Here is a 19,131-nt window from a genome sequence, read left to right as displayed (position 1 = left end):
TTTGTTTGTTTGTTTGTTTGGACGGCCTACCTGTGTTTTGACCTATTGCCTGTATATTGAATTACGTGTCTGGATTGCCCCTTAATTAAAGATGCATTTGGATCTCAAACTTGTCTGTTGGTGTCAATGTTCTCTTTGCTTCGCGATTTTTCACTGCGTGATGATAATGGAGGTGGCGTGAGAGCGTGTCAGTGTCAATTGCGTGAATCTCATGTTGAATGCGTGAGAGTTGGCAGCCCTGCAAGTTGTTATCTTCTGAGCTATTCTGATTTAATATTTATGATATATAATATTTAATAGCACTCCATTATGATCGCTGTTGATGAGGAGATCAATATGATCAAGATTCACTAATGCGTACCTGAGCGTGGCAGAACTGACTCCTCCCCCCATCAAGACCAATGTTAATATACGTAAAATAAAATATTTATTAAAATTTATTCTGTTCTTAATGACAAATTTTTGATGAAAGTGACACTGAGAGTAATTCATTTTTTATTGGTGGAATTGGAAACAAGCTTCCATACATTTGATCATCGGTGTTGGAATTAGAGAAACAAACATGAAACAAAACAGCAGTATTTGCTGAAATCTGTTCTGCTTTCGGTTTCACCAGGGACGTGCAACAGGGGGGTTGCTCAGGTTGCCCGGGCAACTGCCCATATGCCCTTCTCGACTCACGTTGCCCTTCCGAGGGGGAAAATAAATAACTAAATAAATCGTACAATGGATGCAGAATTTCACGTAGGCCTAGATTAAAAAAAAAAAAAAATCGCAAAGCCTCATTCACTTCCATTCGGGCACCGAAAGTGAAAGTCAGTAGGGGAAGGGCAAACTCTTGTTTACGTGGCTGCAGCGCTGCACGCAACCGGTATAGCTGTCGATTCTGTTCCCTACCGGAATTCCTGTTCCCTTTACGCAATCTTACTACAAATCATGCGTAGTTGCCCATTACCATACGTACAATCAGTGTCGCTACTCGATCCGTACCGGTAACATGATCTGTTCTGCGCATGTGCGAGAACGAAGTTTTTCTGCCACTTCCTGTCATCGTCAATGTTTTTACGACAACGTCACTTTTTTTTTTATTGCAATATTAACAAACAGAACAAGTCGATACATACAAGAAATATAAACAATCTTTCAAAACAAAAGAGAAATTATGGTTCAGTATACATTAAAAGAGGAAATGTGAAAGAAATTTAAATCTATTCAACAATAGTCTTAAAAAAAGAAAAAGAAGAAGAGAAGAAGAAAAGAAAAAAGAAGAGGGCACAAAAAAAGAAAAACATATTAAGGGAGAATATTAAACATGGCACAAATTCTGGATGTTTTCATTGCTTTCTTGTTAATAGAAGTTAAAATTGTATTTAAATACATCTTCAATTCTTCTTTGAAAAAGCTAAAGTGGGGTTTACTTTTCATATATTTACATTTATGGATATGAAACTTTCCAATATATATTTAAACGAAGATTTATACAAAAACTCTGTATTAATAAGATTCTTGTCTTTGACATAAAACCCAAAAAGAATGTGTCTATATGATAAAGAAAAGTTACAAAAAAAACTTTTGGACTCGATCCGTACTTTACTCTCACGATTTGTACTGCATTTGCGGAAAAAAACATGGATTATTTTGCATTTTATGTGAAAGTTCAAGAATTTCTCTTAAAAGGAGAAATGCCTGACAATCACGATGAGCGTCGGAAAGTGAAACGGTCGTCTGCTAATTTGATCACCAATAAATATCATCATGATGGATTGAGGGAGAGCATGTGTGTGTGTGTGAGAGCGAGCGAGTGAGTGAGAGCGTGTGTGAGAGTGAGCGAGTGTGTGAGGGGGGATGGAGGAGGAAGGAAGAAGGGAGGGATGGATGGATATAGATGGAGGGAGAGATAGATGGAGGGGTAGATCGAGGGATGGATGATAGATGGATGGAGGTAGGTATGGATGAATTCATTTATTAATAAATAAATAAATAATTTTATTTTAAGTGTCTGTGTTTTCTTGAGTGCAGACATTTGTTAAAGTATGCTGAAATAAGTAGAACAAACCTTTACCAAATGAAATATTACATGTATTAATATTGTAAATATTACAATATATTACAATATTACTTCTGCAGAGGAGGCTGATTACAACCATCATACTGCCCACACTTAATGCACATCTGTATTTCCCATAAGTAAACTATTTATTTAATTGAATCAATTTAATGTAACCTTGATATATATATATATATATATATATATATATATATATATATATATATATATATATATGTTAAGATAATCACTAGTAAATAACTATTTCCGATACGGATCGTGTTTTTTTTTTTTTTATTTAGAATTTACAACAATAACTGTCTTATACAGAATTGACAAAAATATGAATGTTGACAGGAAACGGAGCACGTAGAATAACACACAACTTTAGGGAGAAGAAAATAGATTAAAGTTAAAATAAAATAAATAAACAATAAATAAATAAAATGACAAAGGATAAATAAAAGTAATAAAAGTCAGTTAAGGGGCTTCAGTTACGATACGGATCGTGTAGTATGGTGTCAACAACTGCCGTAAATGGTTTCGACATCAGACAGGAAGGAGACACGTTCTCGCACATGCGCAGTACAGATGGTGTTTCCGGTACGGATCGAGTAGCGACAATCAGAACTGAATGCGAGCAAGAAGCACAACTGAATGTACGGGAAGCCAAAAGGTTAAAAAAGGATTGTATTTTTTCCCGAAATGCACAACTGAATGTACGGGAAGCCAAAAGGTTAAAAAAGGATTGTATTTTTTCCCGAAATTTAAGCGTTTTTTTTTTTTTTTTTTTTTTTTTTAATTAGAAGCGAGTTTTTCCCCATCTGTCAATTCAATCCAGATTATTTCTTTTCAAATTTAAAAAAAATTATAATAAAAAAATAATAAAAAAATAAAAAATAAACAATAATATAAGGAACTCTTTTTCTCATGTGTATTTTGGTGACATTTAACATATTGTTAATACATTTTGTATACTGTTTACAAAGTTGTATATCATAAACCTGTCATCTCTGACGTTTTGCAATCTTTATAAATAATAATAAGACCATAATATGAGGCATTGATTTTGGACATAAATACGGTCAGATAAGGCAATTTGTATGGGCAAAATTCAACTGAATATATTCAGATATAATACAAAAACTATGAACAAGTGCAAGATTAATTCAATTCAATGTTTAGTATGTAAATGTGGAGAAACCTATCAGTGACTTGTCTTGATAGGATATTGATGTAGGGATTTTCATGACTCAAGTCATGTTTTTCTGTGTTATTATTAGTAGTAGTTAAGGTGATTGAGTGCTGTACTTCAGTGTTTTACTTCTTTGTGTATATATATTTTAATATATGGGGGGGGGGGGGGGGGGGGGGGGGGCTTTTTTCAGGTCAGAGCAACTGCCCCTCAAAATTCCTGTGCACGTCCCGGGGTTTCACTCAGAATCTTGGGTACGAAAGAATCTGCAAGTTATTTAGTCCTGAATTTCCCATGTTTCTTACTGTAATACTATAATAGCCAACCTTAAAAATTAAGAAACACGAAGAAATTAAATGTTAATGTTTCCTTAACAGATTGCGTTTTAAACGTGATTCAACACTTATTCCTGAATAATATTTAGTAATTATTAAGCGTTACTGGATCTCACAAGATGTTTCAAGTAAATATAAAGAAATAATTTTTTGAATATTATTCAATAAGCTTCATACTGATTAGCATATATTACTTAGTCAGGCTATAGTTATTTAGTTTGGACTGAAAGGGGAAGTGGTAAAACTCTAATAGAAGTAAAGACATGTTGATTTCACACACAGATCTCCCTCTATCCAGTGTAGAAGAGTCACAGTCGCTCTTTCACTCTTCTCCGGTAAGTCATTTACACACAACACACTAAAACTTCTGTCGTTTAGAGATTTTAAGTCTTTTGACACTCAGGTTGTAAACATGTCCAAGATTAAACTGTTTTTAATCTTTCTAAAAATTTATTTAAGATTTTTCAGTGATTTAGAGTTTTGATTTAGTAGCCTGTATTTTTTCTCATGACATTTATCTCACTCATGTAAATAATATGTTTACACCAACAGCTAAAAACTCAGATACAAGTTTAAAAAGGAAATAACTGCTGTTAAGTTTATACACTCTTAAAAATAAAGATTCCAAAAGAGTGTTTTTTCACAGCGATTCCCTAGAAGAACAAATAATGGAAACTTTCAGTGAACACTTAAAAAAAAAAAAATAATTCTTGAGAAGAACCTTTTAATAATCTAAAGAACATTGTTTTTTCACTATAAAGAAGCTTTTATGGAATGCAAAGATTCAATGGATGTTAAAGGTTCTTCAGTTTATTTTAATAGTGTATATGATTGTGTGTTTGTATTTTCTGTTGTAAGGTGGAGTGAATGTAAATGATGGAAATATCTGTGACGTTCCTCCTCACTGGATGTCTGATACAAGGTTTCATTCTTATAGATTATTCCTCTACTGAATTAATATTCTGAAAGCATTTTCATATGAATAAGTGCAGCAGTTTATTCTGCATGTAAACTCTGTGTGATCAGTTCCTCTTGTCTGTGTGTTTTAGGAGTTTTTTGTGGCTTTAGTATCAGTCTGCCGAAGAATGTAGAAGCTCTACAAGGATCCTGTGTTTTCATACCCTGCACATTTGATATTGATCAAAATTATGAAAAAGACCTCACTGACGATTCAAAGAGAATATGGTATAAAGACGTAAATCCTCCTCCCACTGTAGTGTTTAACTCCAGTCGCCCCGACACTGGACTATTAAAAGGAGAAATATTTGGCACTCCTACAGAGAAAAACTGCACCACCCGCTTTGATAATGTCCGTCAGAGTGATAATGGGTCATATTACTTCAGACTTGAAGCCAGCGGTACATTGCAATATAACTACAAAAAATCTACATTCACCCAAGTTGAAATTGCTGTCATAAGTGAGTGTCATATTGTTCATGCTGCTTCTATCTTAATGTAATTGTGGCGCGGCCATTTGTAAGGTGAAAGTGTGAAGCTTCCGGTGTAATTAACTTCCAGGTACTTACCTGTACAAAACAGTCCGTTATGCTGCTTTATATTGCAAACTGATAATTATCATATTCTTTTAGTTTATCATAATCATAAACGCGCTGATGTGTAACCCGTTTACTGCACTTTGTTATTCTTTGTTTTTTATGACATTACAGACATTACAATGCTCATGATAACTTTCATTAACTCTACAATAAGTAAATCCACTTTACCAGCTACTCTTCAACAGCGCTGCCATAGAAATATACAGAGCTACGGCAAAAACACAAAATTCTAAAGATGTCTGCACGCTTGTTTCTCTTGTGCATAATGTCTATAGCGGCTTATGAATCGGAAGTCTCGCACATTCACAGAAAATAGCTTAAGTCCCAAATACAAAATGAGTTTTGCAAACAAGTTGCAAAATGAGTTGCACTGAAAAATAAAACTGTACAATATGTGCCTTCATTATTGGATATGATAATCCTGTAATGTTTGACTGCATCTCTATGTGTTGTAGAGTCTCCACCCAAACCCACAGTGAGTCTGTTTAAGGATCAGCAGGAGGTGAAGAAGGGGATGGAGGTGATGGAGGGAAGCTCTGTGAATCTGCGCTGCTCAACTAAGATCTTCTGTTCCTCTAGTCCAGCAGTTTTCACATGGAGCTCGTCTCCTGAACATCTCCTCAACGAGAACTTCACACAACAGCAGCGTCAGGAGCAAACTGAGCTCATCTCTGATCTGATCTTCACTGTAACTCACCATCATCATTTAGCCAATTTCACCTGCACTGTAACACACCAGCTTCAGGAGCAGGTCACAAAACACAAGTCCCGTATGCTACGTGTTCAGTGTAAGACAGGGATTATTTCAATAAATACTGTCTGATCATCTAGAATTAGAGCTGTAAATCATAACATAATTGCCTGAATGTTTTTCTCCTCCATTAGATGCTCCTAAAAACACATCTGCGCATGTAAGTGCATCTGGTTTTGTTCTGGAGGGCCATTCAGTGACTCTGAGCTGCAGCAGTGATGCAAACCCACCGGTGCTCAACTACACCTGGTACAGAGACACTGAAGAACCACTGAAACCAGTGCAGAGCGGACAGAACCTGACCATCAGCAACACCGACCCGACACACAGCGGACGATACGTCTGTACAGCTCAGAACGAACACGGCGCTCAGAACGCATCAGTGATGCTGGACGTCCAGTGTGAGTATCAAGAGGCTCTTCTAATTTACTCACAGTCATTACTATATCAGACTTCAGATTTCAGACTTCATACATACACACATATATATATACTAGAAGTAGGGGTGTCGCAATATACCGGTATTGACGATAATCGTGATATTCAAAGCATGAAATATCGACATCGTGTTAATTTAGAGCAATACAATATACCGGTATTGGCGATATTGGCGTTTTCTAGACGCAGCGCTCGTCCGCGCCCGCGCAGCTAGAGTGAAACACTCTGTCCACACCCGAAAAAAGTAAGCTGAGCTCGCCAGTATTAACAACAGAGTTCTTCGGCTTCAAAGAAAACAGCACCTTTGAGGTGGTCGCACACCCGACGAGAAGCGCAGCGCCACGTCTTTAAATTTCGAACACATTCTGTATGAGTGTACACACACCGGACGAGAAGCACAGCGCGGTTCTATTCGGCGTCTGTCCGCGGCGCCCAGCAACGGCTCAGCCTTGTTCAAAATCCTGCCGCGACACAGAGCGCAGAAAAAAGTGTTCAGATCACAGACTCAGCAACTATTGTATTTAATTGTACAGTATAATCATAACATAGTACAGACATTATCTCAATTCCATGTCCTTAAACATAATGATATTGCTGGCCATAAACTGAGAAAGTGCGTGTCCGGTGTGCAATACCTCGAGTTGTCATAGACGCGGCTATTATTTTACTAGTCATCATGGAATGGGAAACGTGACATTAACTGTTAAAAGGGATATCTGTGTTCATATATTTAATAAAGGGTGATTATTAAAATTAAGAACCCCGTTTTCTTTACTCATCTTATTTTTGTATTTGTATTTGCACTTGATTTTTTTATTCAAATCTGCTATCTGCATGACTTTATTGGCACCAGTGCAACAACAGGTTTAAGAGCTTTTCAGTTCTTCAGGAAACCTTCAGACAGTGTTTGGCTTCAGTTTGAAACCAGATAAACTTCACATGCTTGTCTTCCTTCACAAAAATTTGCCATAGATTGAGTATAGATTCTATAGATATCGCGATATATCGATATCGTGAATTCTTTTGGCCACAATAACCGTGGTGTGAAAAATCTAACATCGTGACAGCCCTAACTAGAAGTATAAAATATTGCATATCATTTATTTTATATGCAGAGAAAGAGAGAGAGAAATAAATACACAAAATATAAATTATACATATATATTAAAATTATTTTATATATATTTTTAAATATAAAAACTATAAACTATAAAAACAACCGCTACTATAAATGATCAGTTTTTTCAACCTTTACTAGGCTTGTAAATGTACAGTGAACGACAACAACTAAATGCAAATATAATAAACATGACTTTGTAGTCCTTTAACCTGCTGACAGCGAACCCTTTTTACATGGATGAGAAAATGTGTACGATTTAAAGGGGTGGTATAATGCCCTTTTCACAAGATGTAAAATAAATCTCTGATGTCCCCAGAGTGTGTATGTGAAGTTTTAGCTCAAAATACCCCACAGATATTTTTATATAGCATGCTAAAATTGTCACTTTTTGAGGGTGAGCAAAAACGCAAAGTTTTGTGTCTGTTCCTTTAAATGCAAATGAGCTGCTGCTCCCGGCACAGGGGGCGGAGCTTCAACAGCTTGCACTCACACAGACATGCACTGAAAATTTCAAAAACTTTTAGCCATTTATGTTTAAACCGGATTCAGACAATGATGGAGAGACTCAAGAAGAGGAGACATGTAAAAGGAACAGAACATTTCTGAATGTTTAGTTGATGAATTTATGTAGCTTATGTGTAGTTATCTTCTGGTCATTGATTAGCATATTCTGTCTTGATAATCTATAAATCGTGTTCCGGGGGCGGGGTTTATGTAAATTCTAGGGTTGGTGATGTCACTAACCCTGGAGGAATGTTGTGTAGTCTCTACCAGCCGTTTGTTGTAGTCCTTAAAAAGCAATTTCTTTAAAGGTGCCATATGTAAAAATTGAGGTAAAAATATCCAAAAAATGACCTACACGCATCAAAAGAATGAGAAGAAATAAGGGCGATGATGTCATTAAAAAAATGTCAAGTTATAGTGCTGCAGAGATATCAACCTTAATTAGCATTAGCATTACTAGCCACGGCCCGACAGGTGTCGTAATACCAGTTTCGGCCATGGGAGGCGGTATGCGGGCAACATAACCACCAGTCAGTCAAACATGCAATACACGAATAACTCGCACGGCTTGTGGGCGTACTTGAACCTGATGTTAATCGTGTGGAAAGTAGCCTACAGCCCACTACAACATTCAAATAAAATCTGATAAAAAAAAAGGAACAGAACCAGAGTAAACATTGGCACTGCTTTCCATCGCTGGAGACAACTAATGGACATGAAAGAAATGAGGTTCGACTCCGAACTTGCAACATTTCTTTTGGATTGGTAAGTAAGATGCTGTTAGTATTTCGTTAGAAGTTTGTTTTATATGTTTGTGTAGTTTTTTCGGGAAGTTATAACATAGAAACGTATCGAAGGCTGTTCGATAAACGTATATATAACGCACATAAATATATTATTGTAATAGTTCACATAGCACAATCTCTATAGCTCTTTTTTCTTGCCAACTACGTGACCTATATTATGTTTATTAAATGGCTTTCCTGAGGTAAATCTGACATAATTGTTCTCCAGCTGTGTTATTGACCTCTTCACGCTGATAAAAACACTGATTGGTCGATATTATGTATGAGGAATACATTTTGGTAAGTTGTAGCCTACTGTATCTTTCAACAGAGTTCGTGTTTTTTTTACTATTAGCTAACAGTTAACGTTAGTAGAGTTGATCGGTTCACGTGCGCTAGGGATCTGTCGTGTAACAATTACAAGCGCCAAAACGGTATTTATTGTTTGAATTCAATAATAAAATTGACAGAATCTGAGAGCTGAGATTTTTTTTATATCATAACTAACCGGCTCTGTCTAGTCTGTCGGTATCCGTGTTCTCTTTGCTTCGCGATTTTTCTGTGCGTGAGAAAATTGATGTGTGATGTGAGAGCGTGTGAAAAGTGTCAATTGCGTGTGTCTCACGGTGAATGCGTGAGAGTTGGCAGCTCTGTATAAGTTACGTTGGCGCTAGCTTGGTCAACATCAGCGAATGCTGTCTGTCAAATTAATGTAATTTAAACTAACAATAAAAATGTAATATGAACAAAACGAATATGAACATATTCACTGGTAAAGGTGAAGGGGAGTAGCTTGAAGATGTCATATTCATACTCTAGAGTAGACCAGGTATACTGCCCCCGTCTGGTATGGAATGTGGTGTATGAATTTATTTTTTTTGAAGGATGGCACCTTTAAAAGCAAATATCTCCCTTTGCTTTGAACTTTGAGCGTTGTCACTTTGCAGATGTTGTTTACGCTCAAACAGCAACATTACACACTAACTAAAGTTAGAAAAGTGAAATCATAATCAACCACCCCTTTGAAAAGCATTTTTATTTGTCACTAATTCCTTCCCATACTTACATTAGTCTTATTTCATCGCATTAATGACTTTACAATTATAAAAAATATTTTTTTGATGGCCTACATTTTTTTCTTCTCCATTAGATGCTCCTAAAAACACATCTGCGCATGTAAGTGCATCTGGTTTTGTTCTGGAGGGCCGTTCAGTGACTCTGAGCTGCAGCAGTGATGCAAACCCACTCAACTACACCTGGTACAGAGACACTGAAGAACAACTGAAACCAGTGCAGAGCGGACAGAACCTGACCATCAGCAACACCGACCCGACACACAGCGGACGATACGTCTGTACAGCTCAGAACGAACACGGCGCTCAGAACGCATCAGTGATGCTGGACGTCCAGTGTGAGTATCAAGAGGCTCTTCTAATTTACTCAGTCATTACTATATCAGACTTCAGATTTCAGACTTAAAAGCTAAAAAATAAATAAATTAAAATACAATTAAATTAAATATATTAAATATATTTTATATATATATATTATATATTTTAATGCATATATTTTAAATATTAAATAACACATTTAAAAACTTTCACTTTTACTGCACTTTTACTTACTTCCACTAGTGTTAATTCATTGTGTTTATGTCTTTACTATTATTTTACAAATGTGGAAGATAGTCATAATGCTATCTACTGTGACAGCCTGAATTCTGCTGGACGTCCATTGTGAATGTTTGGCAATCGCTGTTATCAGTCAGTTACTCACATTCGAGAGGACTGAATTAATTGATTTCTCATAATATACTCAATGCAGCAAAAAAAAAGAAAATGTTATTTTGATTAGGATTTTAATGTGCAAACCCTAACATTAATGATCCAAGTAATGAGGCCTGTTTGTAGATACTGACTTTTTTCTGTGAACATCACTAAACTGCAAATTTATGTTCAGTGTCAGTGGGTTTTGATTTATTCCCAGATGTGCTTCAGTTGCTCACAGTTCAGCTGTTCTCAGTTCAGACTAACACACTGTCCAGTCGACAAATGAAAAACAGTCCTATCATGTTTACTACAAATTCTCATCATATAGTTTGTTTGATTTGCTTTAGCACAGTAGCTAATTAAAACCATTACACAGCTAGTGTAAAGCGAACAACGTAATAGGTGAAATACAGACACATGGTGTTTTGTCGGTTATTTTGTATTGTGTTCGTCTAGATGTTTGCACACATGCTTCAACATACTGCCTACATCTGAAACTTGTAAAATAACAAGGTTTAAACATACAGCTATTCAGTTACTAACCCAGATCTTGAACTGCTACACTACACATCTTTTTTCCTCAGATGCCCCAAAAAACACATCACTGTCATTCTTTCCCTCCGGCTCTATGATGGAGGGCCGTCCAGTGACTCTGACCTGCAGCACTGATGCAAAACCAGCGGTGCTCAACTTCACCTGGTACAAAGAGACCGGATCTCAGTTTGAGCTCCTCCAGACCGGATTTAATCATACCTACGTTGTGTCTAACCCTACACACTCCACACGGTATCGCTGTACAGCTCAAAACCAGCATGGCCAACACAACGCAACAATTGAACTGGATGCTCAGTGTGAGTACAATGAAAAATTACTGCACTGTTATATTCACTTATTTAAAGTGTAAATTGCAGGTTAAATTTTTCACGAAGATAATGCAATGTGTTTATTAAACATAAAGATAAGAACCGCCCACCATTGTTTTTTATACCAAAATGCTGATATAATATGAAAAGTTGGCACTTTTAACAGTGGTTTTAACCGCTCCCGCTCCCTTCCACTAGATGGGGCGTGACATCATAAGAGGAACTCACTAGTAGAGTTACCGTACGCTAGCAGCTATAGATGCCTTACATAACTTCAGAAAAGTTGGTTGTATGTTTTATTTGATAAAAAAAATGATGGATAAAATAACTCAATTGTACACATACTCGTGTGTGCTCACTTCAAGGGGACCGTGATCCTGCCTGAAATGAGAATAAGCTATTCGCAAAACAAACGGGTTCAGGCACCGAGTTCAGGCACGTTAGATCAGCCGGTCGCAGGTTGAGCTGTTCCACTAAACTCCAAAACGCGTTCACCTCACGGCAGCACATACTCTCCACTGCTGATTCAATTGGGTGGCATAGCCCACACAAACACAGCGATGGGGACATCGATCTCTCTTTTTCTTTTCTGACAATAAACATCGCTAATTAAATCGTGAGAAATTGATAACGCATGGATTGAGGAAGGGTATTACATGACGTTTGAGACGTCGATGAGACTAGCGATTGATGCCTGTGCAGTGTGTGCATCTCTAACGTTACAGCTCTGATTTGGACTGACACCATGTAAGTAAATAATGTCTTCAGTCGTTGTCCCTCCTTGCTATTCTACATGACGGCAATATTTTGAAAAGACTTGCTTGTTCCGTTATATTATCCGGGTTAAGTTTGCACCAGGCTAGACTAGCTCTAACGTAGCTACTCACCAGGACACCTTGCCAACCCTCCACTCATTCTCCTCACACCAAGCATTAATAACTCTTTGAGTGCCATGGCTCCCCTCTCTCACGCCTGACCGGTTAAAAATTGTAGGGCTGTGGTCCATAAAGAATTTGATGGTTAAATAATTAAATATATACATATAGAGCACTTTAATTTACACATTAATTAGCTGTGGTGGTTAACCTGCAACTTACACTTTAATCTGATCCCTTACAGCAAAAGCATAACATTGCATTTGGATGCAAAGTGCAATGTTTATGGTGAAAATAAACATGTATTGAGATTAAAAAGGTGAATTTTACCATAAAAGCATGCGATGATACGGTTTCACGCAGTCACAATATGAATTTCAGCACTGAAAAGACACTATTGAAGAGTTGCAAAAACCACAAAGCCATGTTTAAATGACTTCAATTTGATGTATAGCTTACGGTAAAGACTATTTGATCAAATAAACTACACAGTGGTTTAATATCTTATATGAAGGATGCATACTGACATTCGTAAAAAAAAAAACTTATGACAGGCCGACGGTGACCAACAATACAGTAAGTTGCAGTTCAGTTGCATGCTAGAAATGCTGTTAAATGTGTGTAACACTTTTGTGTGGGTGTTTTCTTCATATACAGAAAATGTATATGGAAAGACCACAGGAGATTTGGTTCCCCTACAGAGCAACATGTTCAAGTTTTGAAATGCAACGTTTCAATATGAAACCTTTGTGAAACTGCACTGAAGCAAGTGAAATTGCATGAAGCTGTCAACAGCCTTTTTTATAATACTAATGCAATGTGATTAAATGTAAGAGAAAAAGCTAACTGACATCTCAAGTTCTCTAAAGTTCCTTGAACATCAAGTCAATTGCTGTATGTTAGTAATGCGAAAACATGATTAGATGAGTAATACAAGACTTCACGGTACAGAACATGGAGGGAAAAAAAGTTCATTATACCAGTACAAACATTTGCACATCTCTAAAATTGTACTTCTGTTAAAAGATGTGTAAAAAAAAAAAAAAAAAAGAAGTGCCTGAACCATACTTTACATAGTAATACATGCAAAAACTCTAAGCAGAGTGAAAATTCTGTCATTTATCATTTGTCATCCAAAACCTGTATGACTTACTTTCTTTTTTGAGAGAGATATTGTCTCAGTTTTTCTCTTCTTTTTTTTTTTTGTTCATACAAGGGAAGTCAATGGGGTCCAATGTTGTTTGGTTCCCAACGTTCTTCAAAATATCTACTTTTGTGTTACATGCATGAAAGAAAGTCATACAGGTTTGGTGTATACAGTAAGTGACAGAATGTTGACACTTTTTACAATTGAATACTACTTTGTAAAGTCCTGTTTACACTGACCACGACACTTATGCGCATAAGTGACATGATACCATTAATTTCAATGGAGAGCTGCCGATTTCAGGCAACACAAGCGACTGACCGTTGGCAACAGGATGTAGGCGTTTCCAACAACTGTACGATTAATTGTTAAAAGATCACGATCTCGATTCAAACACCCATGCGATCTAATTCCTAAATGACAGCGATTCAGCTATATGTCTATTAAACCTTTGACAAGTATGATCACAGCGAACATTCAGATCTGCGTTGGTGGAGAGAGCAGTTGTGATGTATAAGTATGAAACAGCTTCACAAACAGTCTTTTCAACCACACAGTATTGTTATTTTATCATAGAAGTACTGGGATAAATGTTTATACTTTGGATATAAACACCGATGTCTACAGTAGCGATCAAAATACAGTAAATCACCTTGTGAATGTAACTTGATGCTTCAAATAAAGATTGCATCAATTAAATTGTTACACAGGCGACAAGTGACTTTTAAAAAATGTATTCGTCATTAAATCATTCATTCAAGAGATTTGTTCAAAAAACGCTGATTCATCCAGTAATGAAACAAGTGAATTCTTTGAGCGAGTCGTTGAATCATTCATTCAACCCGACTTAAAAAAAAGAAATAATAATAATAATCTTTATAGACTACACTACAGCAATTAACATTTTGTCAGAACCTTTAGTAAATTACATGTTGTTTTGTTTAGTTGTCCATTCAGAATCATGCAATAATTTTAACCAAACAAAAAATCGTCTCAATTCATCCAGAATCTAGCGTGTCCAGCGACGCGACGCGACAAAGTTGAGATATGTTTAATAATAATAATTCATTACATTTATATAGCGCTTTTCTCAGCACTCAAAGCGCTTTACATAGAAGGGGGGGATCTCCTCAACCACCACCAATGTGCAGCATCCACTTGGATGATGCGACGGCAGCCATATTGCGCCAGAACGCTCACCACACACCAGCTTACTGGTGGAGAGGAGACAGTGATGAAGCCAATCAGTATATGAGGATGATTAGGAGGCCATGATGGACAGAGGCCAAGGGGCAAATTTGGCCAGGATGCCGGGGTTACACCCCTACTCTTTCGAAAGACATCCTGGGATTTTTAATGACCACAGAGAGTCAGGACCTCGATTTTACGTCTCATCCGAAGGACGGATTTAACTTTATGAAAATAAAAAGTGACTTTTGGGAGTGACAACCAACAGACTTTACTCAGAGCAGTGCCATGACGGGTATGAATGCGAGTGAAGTCAGTGGAGCTCGAGTGATGCAAGACTGTAGTGGATTCTCTGTGGCAAGATGGAGAAGTTAATCTGTTAGCGGTCAGCAACTTCCCTAATTTAGCATATGTCTCTGAGTATATATGGTGGTCCTCGCTGTGCTGACTCTGAGCCTGAACAGAATTAACATCCACAGATAAATGACCACGATAGCAAAGAGAACTCGCTATTTCGTTAATATTTAAAAGTAAGCATTTATGTACTGATTCCATTAATTTTTAATCATTCGCTCCAAAAGAAAACTGATTCGCTGTCTACAACATAGAATAACATCCGTTAATATCATTCACAAACGTTCCTGGGCAGTAGTGGAAAGCCCTCTCACCGCCAGCCACTAATGACAAAGCCTCTGGCAGAGTAAATGCAGCTTTAAAGAGTTTGTCAGAGCAATAATGGCATTTTCACCAGAGTGGCATGTTGCAGACTTAAAGGAACTAACAGTAACCGCAACTTCGAAATCGTTGCTTGTTTCTCTTTTCTACTTCAGTGCACTATAAGCTCTCAGTTATGGGGGTTTTCATCAGTTCTTGTCATTATCTTATTCATTTTTGTACTCAGTAAGGCTTTTCACACTGCACTTAACCCTGGGTTATCATCGTTTTAAACACCACTTTTAACCCAAGGTAAAGGAACGTTTCACACTTGTAATTTAGAAGTGCCGTTAGCATGTTATGAAACCCTGCTCGGGAACAGGAGTAGCGCTGCTATTGGCATCATTAATCCCACATTGTGGTGCAACCAGTGCATTGTGAAATGATTTGTGTCAGAATGTAACGGCTAGACGCTTAGCAACAAACAGCCAATCGCGTGGCGGTATAAGTATAAAGTATATAAGTATAGTCATAAGCACATGCTTTGAACAGTCATGGGTGTATAAACAGTAGTTTAGCGTTTGAAGGGAGTCAAATGGTGACAGAAAACGTGACAATTGTTGTGAAGAAGAGACCATATCATTCTTACCTTTATAGTCCGAAAAGCCCATTCATTATAAACTTGATAGTTCAGTCGATGAGAATGTGCAATGTGGCTGAATGGCAAATATGCAAATAAGAACATTTATGGTTTAGGAATGTGTTTATAAATACCCAGGAATAAATGTTAACCCCAATGTGAAACGTGAAGCAAGATAACCAAGAATTCTGGTAACCCAGTGTTTAGTGTGACCCAGAGTTTCACATATTTCAAGTGTGAAAAGCCCTAGTGAGATGTTCAGCAGTTTTTCTTAAGTGAAACAGGTCCTCAAGCTGTTTTATTTTGCTCAGATCCTACACAGAAACTACAGTTTATGATCTTATTATCTCTTTCAGTTGCGCCCAAAATCTCCAGCTCTTGTAACAAAAGCAGCGTAATCACGTGTGTCTGTGAGGCTCATGGGAATCCCTCGCCTAAACTAGAGTGGCGTCTATCTGGAAATGTTCTCGCCAACTCTACAAACACGCTCATCAGGAATGAAACTTTAGGAAGCACAAGCTCGAAGAGCATCCTGACCATCAATCAGCTTCTCACAGACACGGACGTCCTGCAGTGTTTCAGTGCAAACACCCTCGGCACCGCCAGCGCCAGCCAACGGTTTCATCCCGTCACACGGACGTCCGGGACAGAGACACGTGAGATTCGCTTCTCTGACGCACAACAGCTTTATCTGATCAACAAGAATGATCACAAATGAGATCTCCAGAATATCTTAACCCTTCTGAAAAAGAAGTGCACTTAATCTGAATTGAATGTGCGCTTGTAGAGTACTTCAAATCTTAAAAGTATACACTCTTAGAAGAAAAGTTTCTGTAAGGTGCTTCATATATAGAATCTTTTAGGGATGATTTTATGGATTTAGTTGTCCTTAATTTGTTTTGATGAATTTTTTATTTTAATTACATTTTATTAATTAAACAGCTCATAAACATACTAAATCAGAACCTCCTTAGAACCTTTTTGGTATAAAGTGATCTTTAAAATTGATTCAAGAACCCTAGAGTTCTATATAGAACCCCATTTAACGATTTTTTTTTTAAATGTATTAAAAATCTGTACTTGCAGTTCAAGTTTACTTAAAGAGATTACACGTTCATGACTGTTTCTTGCACTTTTAAAAAGTGCACTTTGTAATGATGCCAAATTAAAAGTTTTACTTTAAAGCACATTTTAAATTATTGTTTTAATACATTTTGCTATGCTTTAAAGAAGCAGACTTGTTTTGATGTGTTGACTAACATATATATATATATATATATGCACACGAAGTACTCGATTAAAATTTGTAAAATTAGTGTTATTCAATATTACATTTAAAGATAATATATTAAAAGCAGCTTCATTACAAATGTGTAATTAAAAACACATTTAAATATGTTTAAATATGCATAACCTACAATTTTCGGTTAAACATTATTTTAAGGTGTCCGTGTTATAGTGTAATTATACATTTAAGTACTTAGTAATAATAATTAACTACATGTACTTATGATTAGGTTGTGGTTAGGGTTAGTTGCATGCAATTATGCATAATTTATATTTATTACTATAGTAACTACATGTAACATGTAACAAGGACAGTGTAAAATAAAGTTACTCAATTTTCAAAAGAAATTACATTAAAGTTTATTTTAGCTTACATACATGCTTATCGAATCGAATCTATGATCAAATGATCTGAGCTGCTCTTCACATTCATTTTTATCACTCTTGAGAAACATTTTAGACACTTAAATGATCTCATTTAAAGAGTCCTGAGCTATAAAAGACAAACCTCTGAGCAATAAAACACTGCTTTCCAGGTTTCCATCACCCATCTGTGCTGCTCGGAGCTGCTGTCGGCGCATCAGCCATGATGATCTTGTGCATCATAGCAGTCTACAATGAACGGTGGGTACATCAGACAAATGTCATTTGAGGAAAGACAAAAAAACATGATTATTACAGAACTGGTCCAATATATAATGAGATTTTTTTTTCGGCTATTCTGGTAAACGCGTTCAAAAGTTTGCTTGTGCTTGTCTTCAAGTACAAATATCTAAACGTTCTTAAATCAAGATACTTTTACTTGAGAAGCAAAATGACTTCGGATATTAAGTCTTGTTTTCAGAAAAATGCCTATGGGTTCAGAGAAATACACTTTTTTAACCCCAATGGCAGATATTTGTTCTTGTTTTAAACATAATCTTAATTTTGATAGATTTTTCAGAAAACAAGACTTTTATATCCCATTTTGCTTCTCAAGAAAATGTGTCTTAATTTAAGAATGTTCATATATTTGTACTGGAAAACAAAACAAAAATACAGAAGAACATCATTTTTTTGCAGTGTGAAGCCAAATAAACAGTTATATCACATTGATTTGATGAGACTTTTACTTTACTAGCCTCATCACAAGGAGGATTTGTGATTCTGATTGACATATTATATCAGAAATCTAATCTATTTTTTGATGGCCTAAAAACATTTTGCAGAAGAAGGAATCCCAAACCTTCAAGAACCAGACAAGACGACACATCTGGACTCATACTGTCTCAAATAGTGAGTTAAACACACTCACACTATTCATTTTCAAAGACATCACAAACGGACATTCATCTGATTCTGCTGTGTTTCTGCTCCATCAGGCCACGGATTCCCATGGTGACGGCGAGTGTGTTTACGGGAATAAAGACATGCTGTCAGCCGTTACACCAAGATCAACAGAATCTCTTCATTATTCCACCATCGACTTCACGAACGCAGAGCCGGCGTCAGGAGAGATCAGGGGCGCCTCCTCGCTGACCGAGGAATATGCTGAGATCCGTCATCATTCTGCAGGAGACGCAGCATCTGCGACCGACCTCAAGGAAGACCAAAGCCCACAAGATAGTAGGGCAAAGATCACGGATGTGTCATCAGAAGACACGATTTATGAAAACATGACCCGTCACTTGATTGTTTAAAGACAGAAAAGGAACAGTTGCACTTTGTCCAAAATCAAATACTTCCCTGCATGGGCGTCAGTTTGGTTTGAAATGTGCTGGGGACAGAGACGCATTCGGAAGTGCATTTTCAGAAGTGCTCGGTACAATGACGCATTCATTATTTTATTTTATTTCGTGCAGGTCATGTTTTGAAAGATGATGTCCTGTAGCTTACTAATGTAAATAAATAAAAATGTATACAAAAATGTGATGATGTTCGACTCGTTTTATGAAGAAGAAAGCCTTAAGTTTTCAAAAAGCATTAGACTATGACCCA

The 19,131-nt window shown here is 36.8% G+C and overlaps 1 protein-coding gene across 1 annotated transcript in view; it reads left to right on the top strand.

The window, feature by feature from the left end:
* Positions 1-19,063, top strand: part of LOC311289106 (sialoadhesin-like) — a 67,064-nt gene extending 48,001 nt beyond the window's left edge. Inside the window, exons 14-22 of the mRNA XM_084406864.1 lie at positions 4,627-4,995; positions 5,589-5,921; positions 6,019-6,285; positions 9,882-10,142; positions 11,085-11,351; positions 16,224-16,523; positions 17,691-17,778; positions 18,363-18,429; positions 18,516-19,063. Of these exons, the coding sequence (XP_084262990.1) occupies positions 4,627-4,995; positions 5,589-5,921; positions 6,019-6,285; positions 9,882-10,142; positions 11,085-11,351; positions 16,224-16,523; positions 17,691-17,778; positions 18,363-18,429; positions 18,516-18,833 (2,270 nt within the window). The 3' untranslated portion in view covers positions 18,834-19,063. The remainder of the gene's footprint in view (positions 1-4,626; positions 4,996-5,588; positions 5,922-6,018; positions 6,286-9,881; positions 10,143-11,084; positions 11,352-16,223; positions 16,524-17,690; positions 17,779-18,362; positions 18,430-18,515) is intronic.
* Positions 19,064-19,131: the final 68 nt, after the last annotated feature.

Source organism: Rutilus rutilus (genome assembly GCF_951802725.1).
Source record: "Rutilus rutilus genome assembly, chromosome: 4".
NCBI lineage: Eukaryota > Metazoa > Chordata > Actinopteri > Cypriniformes > Leuciscidae > Rutilus > Rutilus rutilus.
The sequence above is the reverse complement of the archived record's forward strand: the minus strand, read 5'-3'. Positions and strand labels throughout refer to the sequence as shown.